The following is a 17,207-nucleotide window of genomic DNA, read 5'->3' on the forward strand; positions in this document are numbered from 1 at the left end:
TCGTATCATTTACGTGTATACTCGTTATCTTAACAAGTTTTTAACGTGTGACTTGATAACAATCTGAATCATGTTAATAAAAAATTTATAATTTTTAAGAAAAACTAATGAAAATAACTTGAAAACTTTGAGTTTTAACCATAAGGAAAAAAATAAAACTTAAAATAAATAGTACCAAGATTGATTTTTTACTGTAAAAATATAATTTTTCGTTAAAATAAACAGGATGGAGCTTTCCTTCCTTATTTTTATTTTTTATGCTGTCTTGGTCAACCGCCAAACACCAAGTCCTCCTCCTAAACCCGCAAACACGACCCAACCTAGACCCCCGGTCGTTGAACCTCAAACCCTCCCTCCCTCCCTCCCTCCTCCTTTCTCTCCGCATATCTATATCGCTGTTCTCGCCAATCTGCCCCTAATAATTTTTATTAATTTTTCGTGCTTTTTATAAATTTCATTCGTGCTATTTGGTATTGATAATTAGGTTTTTTCAATCCAAATTCTTGTTTTTTATTGCTTCTTCTTGCTCGTTCTTGTTGTTGATCTCAATCTGTTTTCTGGGTTTTTCTCCGCCCTCCGATTCCATTTATCAGCTTTCGCGTAAGTCAAACTGCGTTTCGTGGTTGATGCCCTGCGTTTTGTTTGAAGGTACCGATATTAATTGGCAATCAATTAGGGTTTTGGATTCTTGTTATCGAAGATTTTTGGGATTTTTACTGTGGATTGTGTAGTATGTTTGATTATTTTGTTTGTTTGGTTCATTTTTGTTTTGATTTTGTTGTAGCAGGATGCTAAAGATATGATGAATCAAGGAGGTAATGCTGAGACGATAGCTCCACTGGACCCGAATTCGCTTGAGGTGATTACTACTAAGCCCACTTCTCTGTTACGTTTTTTGTATTAAATTCTGATTGACAGCAGGAGATTTCAATTTCAAACAGATTTTGTTGCCATATAGAATGTGATTTAATAAAGCATAGCCTCGCCCGCATTTGGTAGTTTAGCTGTAATAAACTTAGTTTTTTTAGTATAGCTCAAAGGATTATCTGGGTGTTGTTCTCTTAGGCAAATAATTATCTTACCAAATGGCCTGTACTGCTCGTCTATAGTGGATGCTAAGCTTGTTGTCTCTGATTTTCCATTTGTTATATTCCGTTCAGTTTACTTGACACGTCTACCAATTTTATGATAGCCATTTTTTAGTTGACTCTGTATAATTTTTCATATATATATATATATATATTAATACTAATTGATTATTGCTTTTTGAATGGCAATAATGATTAACACAATTTTGCATTTATTTGTGTTTTAGAATCGGTATAATATTAATGCAAACCAAGGACAGACGCCTTCATATCCTCCTCTTTCAACAGCTGGTTCAGAAGCCTCGTCCTGGAACGTTCATAGGACGGACAATAGCTCGACAGATAATGGGGTTCATTCCCATTCAACCTATCAATACGATCAGCAACCACAGCCGCCTGGGAGTAGTACATCGAGTTTGGGAACAGTAAATGCACCACAAGATTACAATAGCTATGCTTCATACCAACATTCTTCAGATACATATGGTTATGGAAGCGCAGGGTACCCAGGTTACTATAACAACTATCAGCAGCAGTCCAACACTTCCTACTCACAGCCTGTAGGAGCATATCAAAATACAGGTGCTCCTTATCAGCCTCTTTCCTCATTTCAGAATACAGGGTCTTATGCTGGGTCTGCAAGTTATTCAAGCACTTACTACAATCCTGCTGATTATCAGACAGCTGGAGGTTACTCAAGTAGCAGCTACAATAATCAGACTACCGCTTGGAGTGACGGAAATTATGCAAATTATACGCCTCATCAATATTCACAGTACACCCCGGATACCACTGCTGCATATAGTTCTATTACTGCGACTTCAACTTCACAAAATTATGAGCAGCACTACAAGCAATGGGCAGATTATTACAGTCAAACAGAAGTCAGCTGTGCTCCCGGTACTGAGAACATTTCTGTTACAAGTACACCCAATGCAGGATGTCCGGTTCCAGGTGCTACCACCGGGTATCAAACCTCGGACAGCCAGCTACCCCCACCACCACCACTACCTTCATATGCTCCTTCTTGGAGGCCAGAACCCAGTCCATCTGAATTGCCATCAGTGCAGGTTTGAATTTCCTTCCGCGGAGGGTTTTTGAAAACGTTCCATGCCCTCATATGCCAGCTCTTCTTGATATGGTGCATTGTTCAAATCTATTAATGATCCAAGTCTTAGTATTCATATGATTGAAACTGTCATTAATGAGTGATATTGTCATCAAAGATTATTGCTGGTGTACATTGTAGTTATACTTCAGATTTGTGCATCATCACATATATAGCCTTTATTTTTGTTTTATGTTTTGTTTTAGCTTACAGTTAATCTTTACATTTTAAACCAATCATTAGATAGAGTTCCATGATATTTCTGACAACTACAGTTGATGGTTTATCTAATGATATTGATCTGATTTTAAATTCGAATATCTCTATAGTCATGACTATGCTGTTGAAATATGTTTGGTTAGTAAAATTCTTCTTGTTATTTTTTGGCTTCTCAGTCTGGTGCTGTAGTTATTGGTGCTCATGATGGTTACTGGAATCATGGGGCTCCAACTTCTCAATCTCAAGTTCACCACAATAGTTCCATGCAACAACACATCCAAAAGCCTATGGATGAAAAGGCTTCTTATGATAGCTTTCAGGATCACCAGAAAACTGCATTTTCTCAAGCACCCAACATGCAGTATCCTGCTTCTCAGCCGGTTCCCCATGCGTCTCATACTTACCAATCACCCTTGCAACCTGTTCGATCCCATGCGTCTCATACTTACCAATCACCCTCACAACCTGTTCCATCCCATGCGTCTCATACTTATCAATCACTGTCCCAACCTGTTCCATCCCATGTGTCTCATACTTATCAGTCACCCTTGCAACCTGTTCCATCCCATGCGTCTCATACTTACCAATCACCCTCCAAACCTGCTCCACCTATAGGTACACAAAGAGATAATAAACTGCAGATTCCAACAAACCCTAGAATCACTTCAAATCCAACCTTTGGGTTACCAAAAACTGACAAGGATAGCTGTACAACCACTGCAGCAGCAAAACCTGCTTATATCAGTGTTTCACTGCCAAAGCCGGTTGACAAGGTGACATCCAGTGCCACTGCTGATTCTCTACTTAAGGTATGTCTTCTGCTTTGATGATTGTTGCTTTTTTTTAAGCATCAATACCCAGTTATTTCTTTCCAGACTGACTACTAAAATAATAAAGATATGATGGTCATTGCTTCTCATCTTTTCTTCCAGAAATATCTTTGGAGTGGAAGTTTGTTACCTCTTAAGATACTCTTCTTAGGTTGCGAGTGTGCTATTCTGCTATGTTAATCATACATGGTTCTTAAATTGTAACATAACATAAATTGCCATCCCTTTTACTAACCCTTTTTAAATGCAAGCATACTGACATTCTACTACTTTTAAGAAAACAAAATGTTGATAGCGCTGGGGCAGCATATAGTCCTACAATGAATAAGCAATTAATTAAGAAGTTGGCTTTGGAATGGGCGTGCTTTTTTGAAGGGAAAAGTGAGGCAGTTGGCCTTAAAATTTAGAATAAAAAGGGAAGATTTTGTCACTTCAACATTTATTTGAATACTTGTTTTTCTAGTAGGATATCTGGAATAATAAGTGGAGAAGAATGGGGGAATTCTTTCCTGCAACTTCGTATAAAAAGGAACTCTCTTTTCTCTGAAACTTTTTAATTGAAGAGTTCATTCCAAACATATAAATAACATGAGATGAACCTACGCCTCTAAATATGAGGATGATTACCTCTAGAGTGATTTGAAATTTGCCAGGGCTTGCCTTATGATATGGTTTTGATACAAATTGATAGTAATGAAATAAAGTGTCATTCCTCTCTTAAAGTCCAAGAACTGATGCAAAATCTAGTGAACAGTTATAATTAAGCTATAGGTACTCGACTCTGATTGTGGTTGATAGGTGCACCGCATGTTTTTAGCATCTTAATTCATTTTGAATACTTAATTGTTTAAATTGATAAATCAATGTGTTTGGAGATTTCTGCAGCATCCTACCAACATGGTTTCCTATAATGTGTTTTTACTGTTTTGGGTGTTATGCATGTCTTTGTCCTCTTCCCGTATGTCATAACATTACGCAGAGAATGGTATGTAGTTCATGACTCAATAATCTATATGCTGTAGCTAATGAATATGAATTTATTTATATATGCATCTTTTTTCGTTTTCAGCCTGGTATGTTTCCCAAGTCGCTGTGTGGTTATGTCGAAAGGGCTTTGGCTCGCTATAAAGATGATAGGCAAAAGGCTGCATGTCAGTCTGTCATGACGGAGGTAAGCCAAATTGGTTGGAAGTTTTTCTCTGCCAACTGTGAAATCATACATGTTGATGGACTCTTGCAAACTCCACTTTTTGGCATGACTTTTGGATTTTTTTATCAATTGTAGCCGCCCTTAGTAACTGTTATCTAATAGGTTGTGATGATAATAAAACCACTATATACGTTATTGCGAAGAGTTGAGTCTTGAGGTCTTTGCAAAATGCAATGATTTTCCATGACCCAAAACCTCCTGCATGTTCTATGACTTACCTGCCACATATTTATCTGAAGAACTATTACCTATATATGAACATCAGTTTATCATTAAATGTCATGTTGCGTCTTCCACAAATGTTCATCTGATGGTACACATTTTTTTTTTTTTTGAGAAGAAACAATTTTATTAAAGAATAGAGAAATACACAGAAGTGGATAAGAAGTCCACCAACAAATTAGAAAGGAAAATCCCAATAGGATTTGGCTACAGCAGCCAATTCTAGACCTAGCTCACTTAACTGCTGCTAACAAATCCCACAATATTTGAGATAGAGAGCAATTATTAAACTCTTTAGTAACCGAAGCCCAAAAAGATGCCCAATATTTTACTCTCCCCCAAAGTACTTCTGCCCCCACTCCAGTATAGTCTTCAAAAATCCTTTTGTTGCGTTCCAGCCATATATTCCAAAAAATTGCCGATACCAGGCAACCCCACAAAGCTTTGGATTTTTTCCCTTTTCCAAGTGCCTTAAAATTGGTGCTTAGTAGCTCAAAACACCCTTTAGGAATGACCCAACTTACTTTAACCTCCTGAAACAGTTTCCACCACAGTTGGATCGAGTAGGAGCAATGAAGAAAGATGTGATTTACACTCTCCTCCTTAGCTTTGCATAAACTACACCAATGTGGGGATAAACACATCAGAGGGTTTCTCCTTTGAATTTTGTCGCAAGTGTTGAGACTCCCAGTGGCCACAAGCCATACAAGTATTTTAACCTTCGGAGGAGCTTTTGATTTCCAAATCTGAGAGTAGGGTGGATAATAGTGCCCAATCCCATTGTTGCTCAGTAATGAACGATAGGATTTGCATGTGAACAAACCTGAATGTTCTAGGTTCCACCTTCTATTATCCATTTTTGATGGAGACAAGTGAACCACTTCCACTTTCTGTAATAAGCTGGCCGCCTCTTCTATCTCCATCTCATTCAGATTTCTCCTAAAATCAAAGTTCCAACTCAAGGAACTTGACGAAACTTCCACAAAGCTGGAGATGTTATGATTATGCTTCCTCGATAATAGGAATAATCTGGGGAATTGCTCCTTCAGCGGTCCCCCTGCTAACCACCCATCCTCCCAAAACCTCACCCTCTCTCCATTGCCCACCTCAAACTTGCAACATCTAAGAAACTGATGAGCACCACTCGAAATGTCTTTCCATGGGCTACGACTTGAAACCCTCCTTGGAGGAAGTGCATTCCAACCATTAACTTGTAACCCATACTTGCTTCTTATCACCTTGTGTCATAGGGAATGAGACTCCCTTGGGAATCTCCACAACCACTTAGCCAATAATGCTTCGTTCTGATTCCTCAAATTCCCCACCCCTAGACTTCCTTCCTCCTTGTTTTTAGTAACTAACTCCCATTTGACCAAATGGGTTTTCTTACCTTCCTCCACGCCTTCCCAGAGAAACCCTTTCATTAATTTTTCTAGACGTCTTCTTACCCCGCAAGGAATTTTGAACAATGACATATAGTAAGTCGGCAAGCTTCCCAAGACTGATTGAATTAGAGTTAATCTACCTCCTTTGGATAGGAAAGCCTTCTTCCAACTTTGAAGTCTTATTTCCATTGTTTTTACCACTGGATCCCAAAACCTTATAGCTCTTGGCCTGCCCCCAAGGTGAAGTCCCAGATACATTATAGGCCAACATCCTACCTCGCAACCCCAAGAAACTGCCATCCTGATTAATTTCTCACTTTCTGAATTTATTCCTGCCAAAAAGCACTTAGCTTTGTTGATTATCAATCCTGAGACCGAACAGAATAAGTTGAGCACTTGTAATAGGTTGTTCCAAACTTCCTCGTCTTCCGTCAAGAAGAATATGGTGTCATCGGCAAATTGAAGATGAGAGATCTCCACCTTTTCTTGCCCGATACACAAACCTTTGATGAGATCATTTTCTTGAGCCTTCTCCATTAACCTGCTCAAAACATCGACTACTAAGGTGAAGAGAAAGGGTGACAGTGGGTCGCCTTGTCTCAGTCCTCTTGAAGCTTGAAATTTTCCCCTAGGCCTCCCATTGATCAAAACAGAAAAATTTGCAGAGCATAAACATCCCTGCATCCATTTCCTCCATCTATTGCCAAAACCTTTTCTTTGTAGTACTTGTTCCAGAAATCTCCATTCAACATGATCATATGCTTTTTCAAAGTCGATCTTGAGCACCAATCCCTTCTCTTTTTTCTGCCTTATCTCTTCTACCACTTCATTTGCAATGAGGACAGCATCCAAAATTTGTCGATCCTTAACAAACGCCCCCTGATGTGGAGAGACAGTGGTAACCAAAATTCATGGAAGCATTTTGCTTTCAAGGGTTTGTATGTCATGAAACTTTTGTTTGCAAATTGAGGCAGATGCACTTCTGGCTTGCTGGTCAATTCTATGTTAGTTTCACGGACATGAAGCACTCAATAGTCTATTTTTTCTCCTTATTAACTCTATACTTCGCAGTTCTCAGTGCAATGTTTCAAGAAACATTTCCTTTTTTGGAGTATCTGTATATCTTGGAACTTCTGTTTGCAAATTGAGGCAGATGCGCGTTCTGGGATGCTACTAAGCTGCTTAACTTTTTGTTAGTTTCATGGACATGAAGCATGCAGTATTTTTTTTTCCCTCTATGCTGCTTTTGTGTGTGTTTTTTAGATGGGATGCATATGGTATGTAAAACTACTTAATTTTCGTTTCAGATTATCACCCAGGCAACTGCTGATGGAACGCTTTACACACGGGACTGGGATACTGAGCCTATTTTTCCTCTGCCTAATGAAGATGCTGTTAATAAAGAGCCTCCCTCCGTGGGCTTGTATGTTTACATTGCATTTATGCACCTTGAACTCATTTATTCATGAATATTTTGGTACCCACTGTATGAAAAGTGATCAGCCATTAGTCAGTTTTGGTTTGTTATTTTGTCACATTTCCTAACCTACTCTATGTGGGTTGATTAGCTTAAGGAGAATGCTAGGGAGACCATCTTTTTAGACCATATTTTATAAATTATATGATGTGGCGGTTAATGGTTTGATTCTATCTTTAAATCATTAAACAAGGACTCCAACCATCAACCTCCATCACGTGGTCTACAAAATATGGTTTAAGTAAATGGTCTCTCTGGAATCACCCATAGTAACATTCGTTGCAAGGTTTTAAATTCCAATGTACAGACCATTGACCTTTAAGTGCTTTGGTTGTGCAGCAGTTTACAGTCTTCAAACCTTGTTTCGTCATTGCCAAAGTACAAAAGAAGTCCGAATAAACAATCTAAAAGTAGATGGGAACCTCTACCAGAGGAGAAGCCAGTTGAGAAACCGGCATCTGTCAACAATGACAGTTTAAAATTTTCTTGGATGAATGTCAATGATAAGCAAAGAAAGGTAATTATTTTGTCAACCCGTCTTTTTTATTTATTCTTGGGAAGGAAACCCAATTGTCTTAATCTTAAATACATATATATATATATATATATATATTTTTTTTTTTTTTTAATTTTATGTATGGATGCATATTTCATTTTTACTTGCATTATCTGGAATATACATGATTCAAGCATAATAGCTGTCAAACATTTCTAGCCTACCCCTATATAACGTGGTGTTCACACATGCAGCCATGGATGGGGAGTGCTGGGTTCAAAGATGGTAATACAAGTAATGGAAAGTTTACTCCACAGGAGCCGAAAAATGGAAGTAAGATAACCCAGAAACCATTTAAGAAGCAGCGCCTTTCTTATGTTTTAAGTACGGTTGAGAACGATGATGCATCTAGTGATAGTGACAAGGAACAAAGTTTAACCGCATATTACACTGGAGCAATGGGCCTTGAGGATTCACCCGAGGAAAGAAAGAGACGTGAAAATCGCTCTAGGCGTTTTGAAAGAGTGCAAGGACATCGGGCACAAAATAATCACTTCAAACCAAAAAAAGCTGGTGGTGGAAACTTGTATGCCAGAAGGGCTACTGCCTTGGTGCTTAGCAAAAATTTTGAAGATGGTGGCAGCAGGGCAGTTGAGGACATCGACTGGGATTCTCTTACTGTTAAGGGCACCTGCCAGGAGATTGAGAAACGTTATTTGCGCCTCACCTCCGCTCCTGATCCTGCCACTGTAAGAATCTCTATCTCATATCTTTCTTTTCTATGAACATTCTAGTTAAATAAATCAAATGAACTGGTGAATTTGATGTGTGATGTAACTAATCTGCTAAAGAATCTGTTCTACCTGACAGGTAAGGCCAGAGGATGTTCTTGAAAAAGCTCTGCTTATGGTACAAAATTCTCAAAAGAATTACCTATATAAATGTGATCAGTTGAAGTCCATTCGTCAGGATTTGACTGTGCAACGAATTCGCAATCACCTAACAGTAAAGGTATATTTGATATCATATGGTCTTTATTAATCCTATATCATATGGACTCTAGTTTATTTACCCTTTTTCTGCTGACTGACTACCATATCTTTCAAAACTGACTGTTGACTACTTAAATCAACTTAACCAGGTCTTTTCGGCTAATTAGAGTCACTTTGATCACCCATAATTTTTAGCATTTGCTTCTTTACATCCTAATACAGCATTTAAACTTTTGCTGAAGTTTAATTATGTTATCTGTAATATTATCTTTCGTTTTCAACTACCGAACCAAATCTTTGTATGAGTTATGTTCTCATCAGTTTGTCATTCATTCTGCCTAATTTCATGGCCAGGTGTACGAAACCCATGCTCGCTTAGCAGTGGAAGTTGGGGACCTGCCCGAGTATAATCAGGTTGGTGATCTTAGTGTGGTTGAAAACAATTTTGTAAATACTTTATGGCATGACTCAGATAAGATGACAATAGAAAAATTTTACCTTGCCAAGGGAGGTTGTGGTAATTATCTGTGGGTATCAATAAATTTGATTAGTTTGGCTTCAAAACTGATAATTCTTTATAACTTTTTATTTGAGATACGAATTTATCTGATGCAGTTAAAAGTTTATGCACCTTTTTTCAGAAAGAAAAAGAAACAAATATTGTTGCGCAATTTTAATATTTGTAGGTATTTATTCCTCATAAGTTAGGGTGTCGAATAAGAGTCTTTCATGTTGTTTTCAGTGCGCGTCACAGTTGAAATCTCTCTATGCTGAAGGTATTGAGGGATGCTATATGGAGTTCTCTGCATACAACTTACTTTGTGTTATCCTTCACTCAAATAATAACAGAGATCTAGTATCATCAATGGCAAGGTCAGTAACACTCAAGTAAAGTCATCTTTACTTGTATGGATATTGTGGCTTCTTACTATTAATATATTCAGGTCTCTTCTTTTTTGTTGATTAAAGTTCCATAAAAACTCGGAGTCATGAACGGGTCCATAGGACCATAGGTAGTGAACTTTAGTTTATGGAAATACACATTTGGCAGATATTGGGACACTAAAAAGTTACAAAGATATGTTTTATTGTCTTCTACTTGACTATCAACAATGTTATTCTATATTTGAAATATGGAGTAGAAATAAATTGTACATGTCCTATATTGCCCAATTGTGTGAGATAACAAGTTTGGTGCAGAATCGAAATTTAAGAAATTAATGATTGGTCACCTGATTTTTGATAGTAATGATTACTTTTTCACCACAAAAGAGATCATATTTGATGAAATATGAATCAAACCATGCATGGTCTAAGATTCTTGAATTTCACTACTTGTTTCTTGCAACTTTGCCTCTTAGTTGCACTGTAGAGTACGATTATTGCATGCAGAGCAAAAGTGATATTTCCCCCTTCCAGTTTATCAAGCCATGTGAGATGACCCTTAATATATTGTTCAACGTTGTTGAATGTAGCTTGTCAGCTGAAGCGAAAAGAGATGAAGCTGTTAAGCATGCTCTTGCGGTTCGTTCAGCTGTGACTTCGGGAAATTATGTTATGTTCTTCAGGCTCTACAAGACAGCTCCTAACTTGAGCACCTGCCTTATGGGTGCGCATCTCTTTCAAATGAAATTATCTTTTACATTTTGGATTATAAAAAATATAAAAATGGATTATTGTATAATAACTCTTCCTTCTGCAGATCTCTATGTTGAAAAGATGCGGTATAAGGCAGTGAGCTGCATCTGCAGATCATATCGGCCTACGATACCTGTTCCTTATGTTGCTCAAATTCTGGGATTTACCACCAGTACACCCACAAACGAGGAAAGTGAGGAGAAGGATTCAGAGGGATTGGACGAATGCATTGAATGGTTGAAAGTACACGGTGCATGCCTCACTGTTGATAACAGCGGAGAAATGCAGCTTGATACAAAGGTAGATTTTAATTACACAAATTTTGCTCACACGGATATACACATTCCCTGTGCTAAATTTATTTTCGATTGAATTGCGCATTAGCTGTTTGATGTCTACTTGGTGGCAATTGCTATATAGACAGTGGCTTGAAATGGTTATGTTTGATGTGCAGCCTACGTCCTCAAGTCTTTACATGCCGGAGACTGATGCGGTGTCCCACGGAGATGCCACTCTCGCAGTTAACGATTTTTTGACAAGGACACCTTTATAGCGAATTTGTTAGTACCCGATTTTATTTCGAGTCTCAGAGAGCGGTGGAAGAAGATGCTGCCTTCAGAATTTAATGCGGAAGAAACGAGCGGGCAACTTCCCAGACTCGTAGGGCATTCGGGGTTCCCTGTAACATTAGAGAAAGGAAAAAGAAAAGATAGGTTAGTGTTGTGTAATTGGAATATTTGATGAAAAAGGAATCCGAGTTGGGTAATATGTAATATCCATTCTTTCTTTTTTGGGCAAGGATAGAATATGGTAAATACACAGAGAAGAAAGAATAAGAAATTTTAGAAATTATTTTATGAGATTAATCTGTACTTTTGAGTATATTATTTTGGTATTTTAGCCAAAATAGTCATAGATTGTCATCACTCTTTATTTTGGTCTCTGAAATTTGAAGTCGAATAGAAGTGGTCTCTGAGCTTTTAAACCATTAATTATTTTGGTTTTTTTGGAAGAACTTTGTTAAATAAGTACGCAAAAAATAACCAAAATGCTTGCGATAAACAATGATCAAAATGATTTGACAAAAATTAAAAGTATTTTTATCATTTTCTTCTTATTTAATGGATTTTTTTTTTACAAAAAGACTAAAGTGATTGACAGTTGACAAACTCAGGAATAAGTGCTATTGATTTTATTTCTTATTGATGATACATAATGTGATTTGCAAATTTAATTTAAAATTTTAGTTTCTCTAGCATTATTTTTTTCATTATAATGGACGCTAAGCTATTTACGTCGGCATTTTTCTCGCACTTTAAATTCTTGACACAGGGCGGTAAAGAATGCCCTAATTACGGACAATCCACCACTTGTTTGTATTTTGAACTTCTTCAAAACTATGCAGAAGTGAATTCTGTTCTACCTATGTTTCAGGCCTCGCTAGCATTTTTTTTAAAATATATTTTTGGGTTTTGCAACTTAAATGTTCTATAAAAAAATGCTTACATGACTCGATAAATGGTGAATTTTTTTTCCCTATTCCTTGAGCTGTACGTAAAAAATCTTGAGAGAACCCATAAACGTTTATATGGTTGTAATGTGTGCTATGATTAGCGGAACTGTTTTATGATCTAAAAAGATGGTTTCCCTACCGAGCATTTTTCTCATTTGAATGACTCAAAAGTATAATCTTATAATCAAGGGTTGAATTTGCATTACAAAAACAAATCAAAATTGATTAGAATTTAATACTAGAATAATCACATATATAATTTAATTTCTGTTCCCTCTTTGGGCGGAGCAGACTGAGGCCACACACTCACCTTCTCCTTCTCATACTTAATATACACCGCCGCAACCGCCGCCACAAAGTAAACCTGAACCAGCCCAAATGACGGCGTATGATACTTCAACACGCTCTTCCCCGTTGCCAGCTCCACCAGAAGCAACGCCGTTAGACCCAGAACTGCGATTCGCCAGTTTATTAATCTTTTTGCGAAGGAGAAGAAAGGTTTGCGCGAGTGGGTTTTTGTCGATGAGGACGCGAGCGGGAATGGGTTGGGGAGTTGCAGGGAGGATGGTGGCATTGTCACCATTATTTTGCTGCTGAAAAGGTTCATCTCGTGGAGCCGTCTGCTTTCTGTTTAGGACGAGGAATGCTCTCCGGATTTTTTTTTTAAATTTTAATTAAATAATAAAATAAATACTTTTTTTAGATTTTATCAATTTGTTTTGGGTATTTTGAGTATGGAGTATGATTCAGATTCTCTCTCATTCTAATTCTCTCCCTCTCTCCTCCGTTCACACTTTTTTTTATCCTTCTCTTTATAAAAGTTTCAAAATAAAATTTTGACGTCATTTGATCGCAACTATTTAAATCTCTACTAATTAATAAAACTCTCATTATCAATCAAAATTCTATGAAATTACCAATTTAACCCTCTAATTAAAATAGAACATGAATAAGAAATATGAACAGAAATGTAATTTCACACAACCAAATTTTGCTATTTTTTTTTTTACAAAACCTCACCTACATGTAATCCTAACATATCTCTAATTAAAAAAAAAAAAAACGTCCCAATCCCACATTCTCTATCACTCTCTTCCTCTCTCCTTCTATTTCAAAAACAAAAATAATTTTTTTTGACACACTTTGTGTGCGCCCATATGCTAGTAAACAGAAAGGGAGGGGAGAAAAATCCTAATCCGTTTGGTATGGAGGCCATCGGGTGGCGGGAACCACTTGGGCTGCTAGGTTTTGGGTTAGGTGAATGTGTTGAAGGAATTTTAATGTGGTGAATGCTTTTAATCAAATAAGGTACGAGTATTTTATCAAATTTTTATATTCTCTTATTTAAAGAGTTGTGCATGATTCATCTCTGAATTATTTAAAGGATATTTTGGCGTTTGAAATATTCTTACACTCTTTTTAGAAGTCCACATGTCAAAGCTCATGCAACTTATAAAATGGAAAACATAATTAGTAGGCCAAACATTGTAACAAAGTTTTGATTGAAATAGCAAATTGGTTCAGTATTCTTTTCAAGTGGCAAATTGGTTTTGGTGTTGGTATAATTTTCCACATAAATTATGCTATTAAATGGTACCAAAGTGAGTAAATGTTCTTTTATTATATTTATTTTTGTCAAAATAATAATTATATCGTTAGACTGTGAAATCTGTACCACATAATCAATTCACGTTTAAAACAAACAATCAAACTGATCCAATCATTCATATTTACAATTTGATGACAAAATGCGATGTCAAATAGTCTCAATGGTCTTAGCCTTGAGATTTGTTTGAGTTGGGTTGAGACCATAGAGTTCTTTCAAGCCAAGTCCTAGCTAGCTAAGTAACATTGTTCGTCCCCATCTCACTTTCTTTATTTTTTATTTTTGTAAGAACGATATATCAACACTAAAGGGATGAAGAAGTGAGTTAAGCCTAACAATGAGCTACCAATAATGTGGTTCAAATTCACCTTTAACGAAAATCATACTTAAGACTTTTCACTTACATATACTACTAAGTCGCCCCTCTTTCTTGTTTGAAAGGTAATTGTGTGGAACCCAACCAAATATATTCCTCATCACGTAATGGGTAGGCAATTCTTGCATGCAATGCAAATGACCAAGTCGTAATTAATGTGCAAAGTGGAAACAAATGCATGGGTATTGAAGTCAAAGCAAACACATGAATTCCAATATGTACTTGACAATCTAAGGCTTATATAATAAAAATTGTATGATGCATCGGTGTATCGAACTGCTAAATTTGTAAAACTTAATTACGAAATTTTGACAATTTCAATTTAATTGGTCAAAAATAGGTGCATAGTGAAACAGAAAACCACTAAAAGTGTAAGCGCAAATTTCATCTTCCCTTAACAAGTAAGCATCTTGGGTCGAAAACAAACAAGTATTAAGTTCACATAATTGTCGTAACGATTATCATTGGTGTGTATATATACATTTCATCACTTGAGCTCAATCATTTTGTGTATATAACATTCCGTGATATTCTGAAGACAATACATCTATAGTGGTAAGACATATCTTCTCTCATGTTATATATGTAGTGGACGTGTGAAGTCTCTGTGTGCGTTTGTAAATGGACAAAGAGTAAAAACATATTCATATTAGAATTGTAGTAATGAACAAAATACATCTTCAACTTGTAATAATTTCTATCCATACATCTCGGATTTGAAATTCCGACATCTCCTAAATCATTGTAATAGTTTCGAGAATTTTCTTTTTAAAAAAAAAAAAAAACTTGTTTAAAATAAAATAAAAAGAGTAATTTATTATTATTTTGTCGCAAGGAAGAAACTTACTAGAGATTTTGACAGGCGACATCAACACGTGCTTAGCTTATTTGAATAAGTTAATTTAGTCGGATGTCATTAATTCTCTTCTCTGAGCAGTCCTAATCATAAAGTTTCCAATATTTCACACAGCTTGATGTCTCGTATGAGAATAATGTTAAGAAAATTAAATTTGTAAACAAAATTTGTAAATTAAATGATGTGTCACAAATAAGAAATGAGTATATTTATCAACGCTTAAGTAATCATTCAATCGCTAACTTTCATATCATTCAGTTACAAAATTTTATCTATAAATTTAATTTCCATAGCATTACTTCTTGTATAATCCATATATATATAGAGCATGCTTATTAATGAAACTTAACATGCACGCCACTAGTACTACCGCGCATGCCGAAGAGAAATACACTATATAGCTATCAGCCCAGGTACCACTCTCATGAAGGTCATGTGTCAAACTAGCTAGCACAATTAATTAAGGAACCGGCAGCGAGCAACCCAAATTTAATGAATTTACTAGACAATCTAGCAAACAATTGCCAGAGTCACAACTTAAATGATTCGGACTCGTTTAGTATAGAGGGTCGGATTAGAATCGATAAGCCATTATTTTCAAGATACGTTGAAGGAAGAAGTATTATGTTTGAGTTAGATATGCACGTAGAAGATGATTACTCGTTAAGAAAACATATCAATATTTTACTCTCTCTAAATTAGTATGATTAATAAGGTCTCCCTTGCTTTAATTTATTCCTTCATGTCTAATTCCCGTCCAATAACCTCAAAATAAAAAGTCGTTAACTTCTATCTTCAATATACCTTGAATTCATAGGGTTAGTTATTTCAATCAAATAATGGAGACCAAACGAGGACTTGGTCACACACTCAGGAATCATCATTGTTGAATTGATTTTGGTCACATGACCATGAGAGAGATAGGTGATAAAATTATATATGTATCACAATCGGCTAGTTATAAGGTAGAATCTCTCCTAATCCATGGCCGACCTCAGCTCCAAATATCTTGAAAATAATTTTGCAGAAATTAAACTCGCCAACAATCAAATATCGGTCATTGCAAGGAGTAGTATTCCAATTTATATATGCAATTAATTATTTTGCAGTGCAATTAATCAGCCATAGGCCCATACCAATATGAAGCGAGATTTTTCAGTATGCTCAAAACACAGAGCGGTATGTCACATGTTTTTATACACTTAGAGAGACGCTTGAAGAAAAAAAATATTTCTCTACAATTATTTAATAACAGGTGATGTACCGCCCCGTGCTAGACCGAAAAATATCTCCCATATGGAACAACCACAGTTATTTTCTTTCTGTCGGCACATGCATATTAAACATCCCGTCACCAGCCACATACAACTTGGAAAAAATAAAATAAAATAATTAGAGTTTATATTAATTTACCTTACCTCCTACAACTTTAACTCCTATACATATATATGGAGCCAAATCTTATAAATAAAATAATATTGAAGTTAATTTAGAGCCAAAATAGTATACCTTAAACAAATTAATTATGGTGAAGCTAGCGTGTGAACATATAGATTAATCTGCAAGGGGAGAATACATAATGTGGTCGATGGAGTGTGGGTGAACCGATTAACCCCTAAATTATACATCCTACTTGATTTTGGTCTCCTCCAAAAATTATTTGTCAAAAATATCCTCGGGGATTAAGTTTAGATGTCGGATTGGTGAACAAAGTGGGGAAAAGTTGCTTTATTTATTTGTGGTTTGTAGTTTTGTTCTTGTTTTTGGTCAATATGGTTTTGTTCTTAGATATATGCATGCATATTTGATGTTTTAGACTTTGAATCCTTAAACATGCATGAATGAAGCATATATGCCCCCTTTTCACTCCAAAACAAAATCAATTATCCAAAACCATTGTTATATACAAACTTTTATGATATTAAAACGGATTTACGTGTCATAATATAAATAGACGACGCGTTTATTCTTTAGATTATAACATAAACAACCAACAAGATCAACTCCTGAAATTTTGGGGCTTGTGTTAAATTTAAACCGAAGCCCTCAAAATCTCATTTTACTCCCAGCTTTTCCAAGTCTTGTTTGAGAAATATTTATTGATTGTGACACAGAACAAGAGTTGAGTAGGAAGTAGCTAGTCACAAGGTAATTAACGGTCAATTTGATTTTGTTCAAATGGATCCTGGTC

General features: G+C 36.2%; 1 protein-coding gene across 5 annotated transcripts; it reads left to right on the forward strand.

Moving 5' to 3' along the window:
• The first annotated feature begins 241 nt into the window (after positions 1-241).
• Positions 242-11,547, forward strand: LOC103433624 (SAC3 family protein A). Of its 5 annotated transcripts, none has more exons than XR_011582956.1 (14): positions 242-648; positions 788-859; positions 1,316-2,158; positions 2,592-3,224; positions 4,315-4,416; positions 7,370-7,485; positions 7,879-8,056; positions 8,290-8,784; positions 8,906-9,046; positions 9,382-9,441; positions 9,804-9,900; positions 10,503-10,636; positions 10,730-10,965; positions 11,120-11,547. XR_011582956.1 is itself a non-coding variant. In XM_008371896.4 (14 exons), exons 2-14 carry the CDS (start codon positions 800-802, stop codon positions 11,216-11,218), a joined length of 3,228 nt encoding a protein of 1,075 aa, XP_008370118.3. In that variant the 5' UTR covers positions 242-648; positions 788-799; the 3' UTR covers positions 11,219-11,547. The 5 variants fall into 5 exon arrangements, 3 of the variants coding, with proteins under 3 accessions (XP_008370118.3, XP_017188355.3, XP_028956634.2); XR_011582957.1 differs by having other exon boundaries at positions 7,882-8,056; XM_008371896.4 differs by having other exon boundaries at positions 9,770-9,900.
• Positions 11,548-17,207: the final 5,660 nt, after the last annotated feature.

The sequence above is a fragment of the Malus domestica genome, chromosome 01, assembly GCF_042453785.1.
Source record: "Malus domestica chromosome 01, GDT2T_hap1".
NCBI lineage: Eukaryota > Viridiplantae > Streptophyta > Magnoliopsida > Rosales > Rosaceae > Malus > Malus domestica.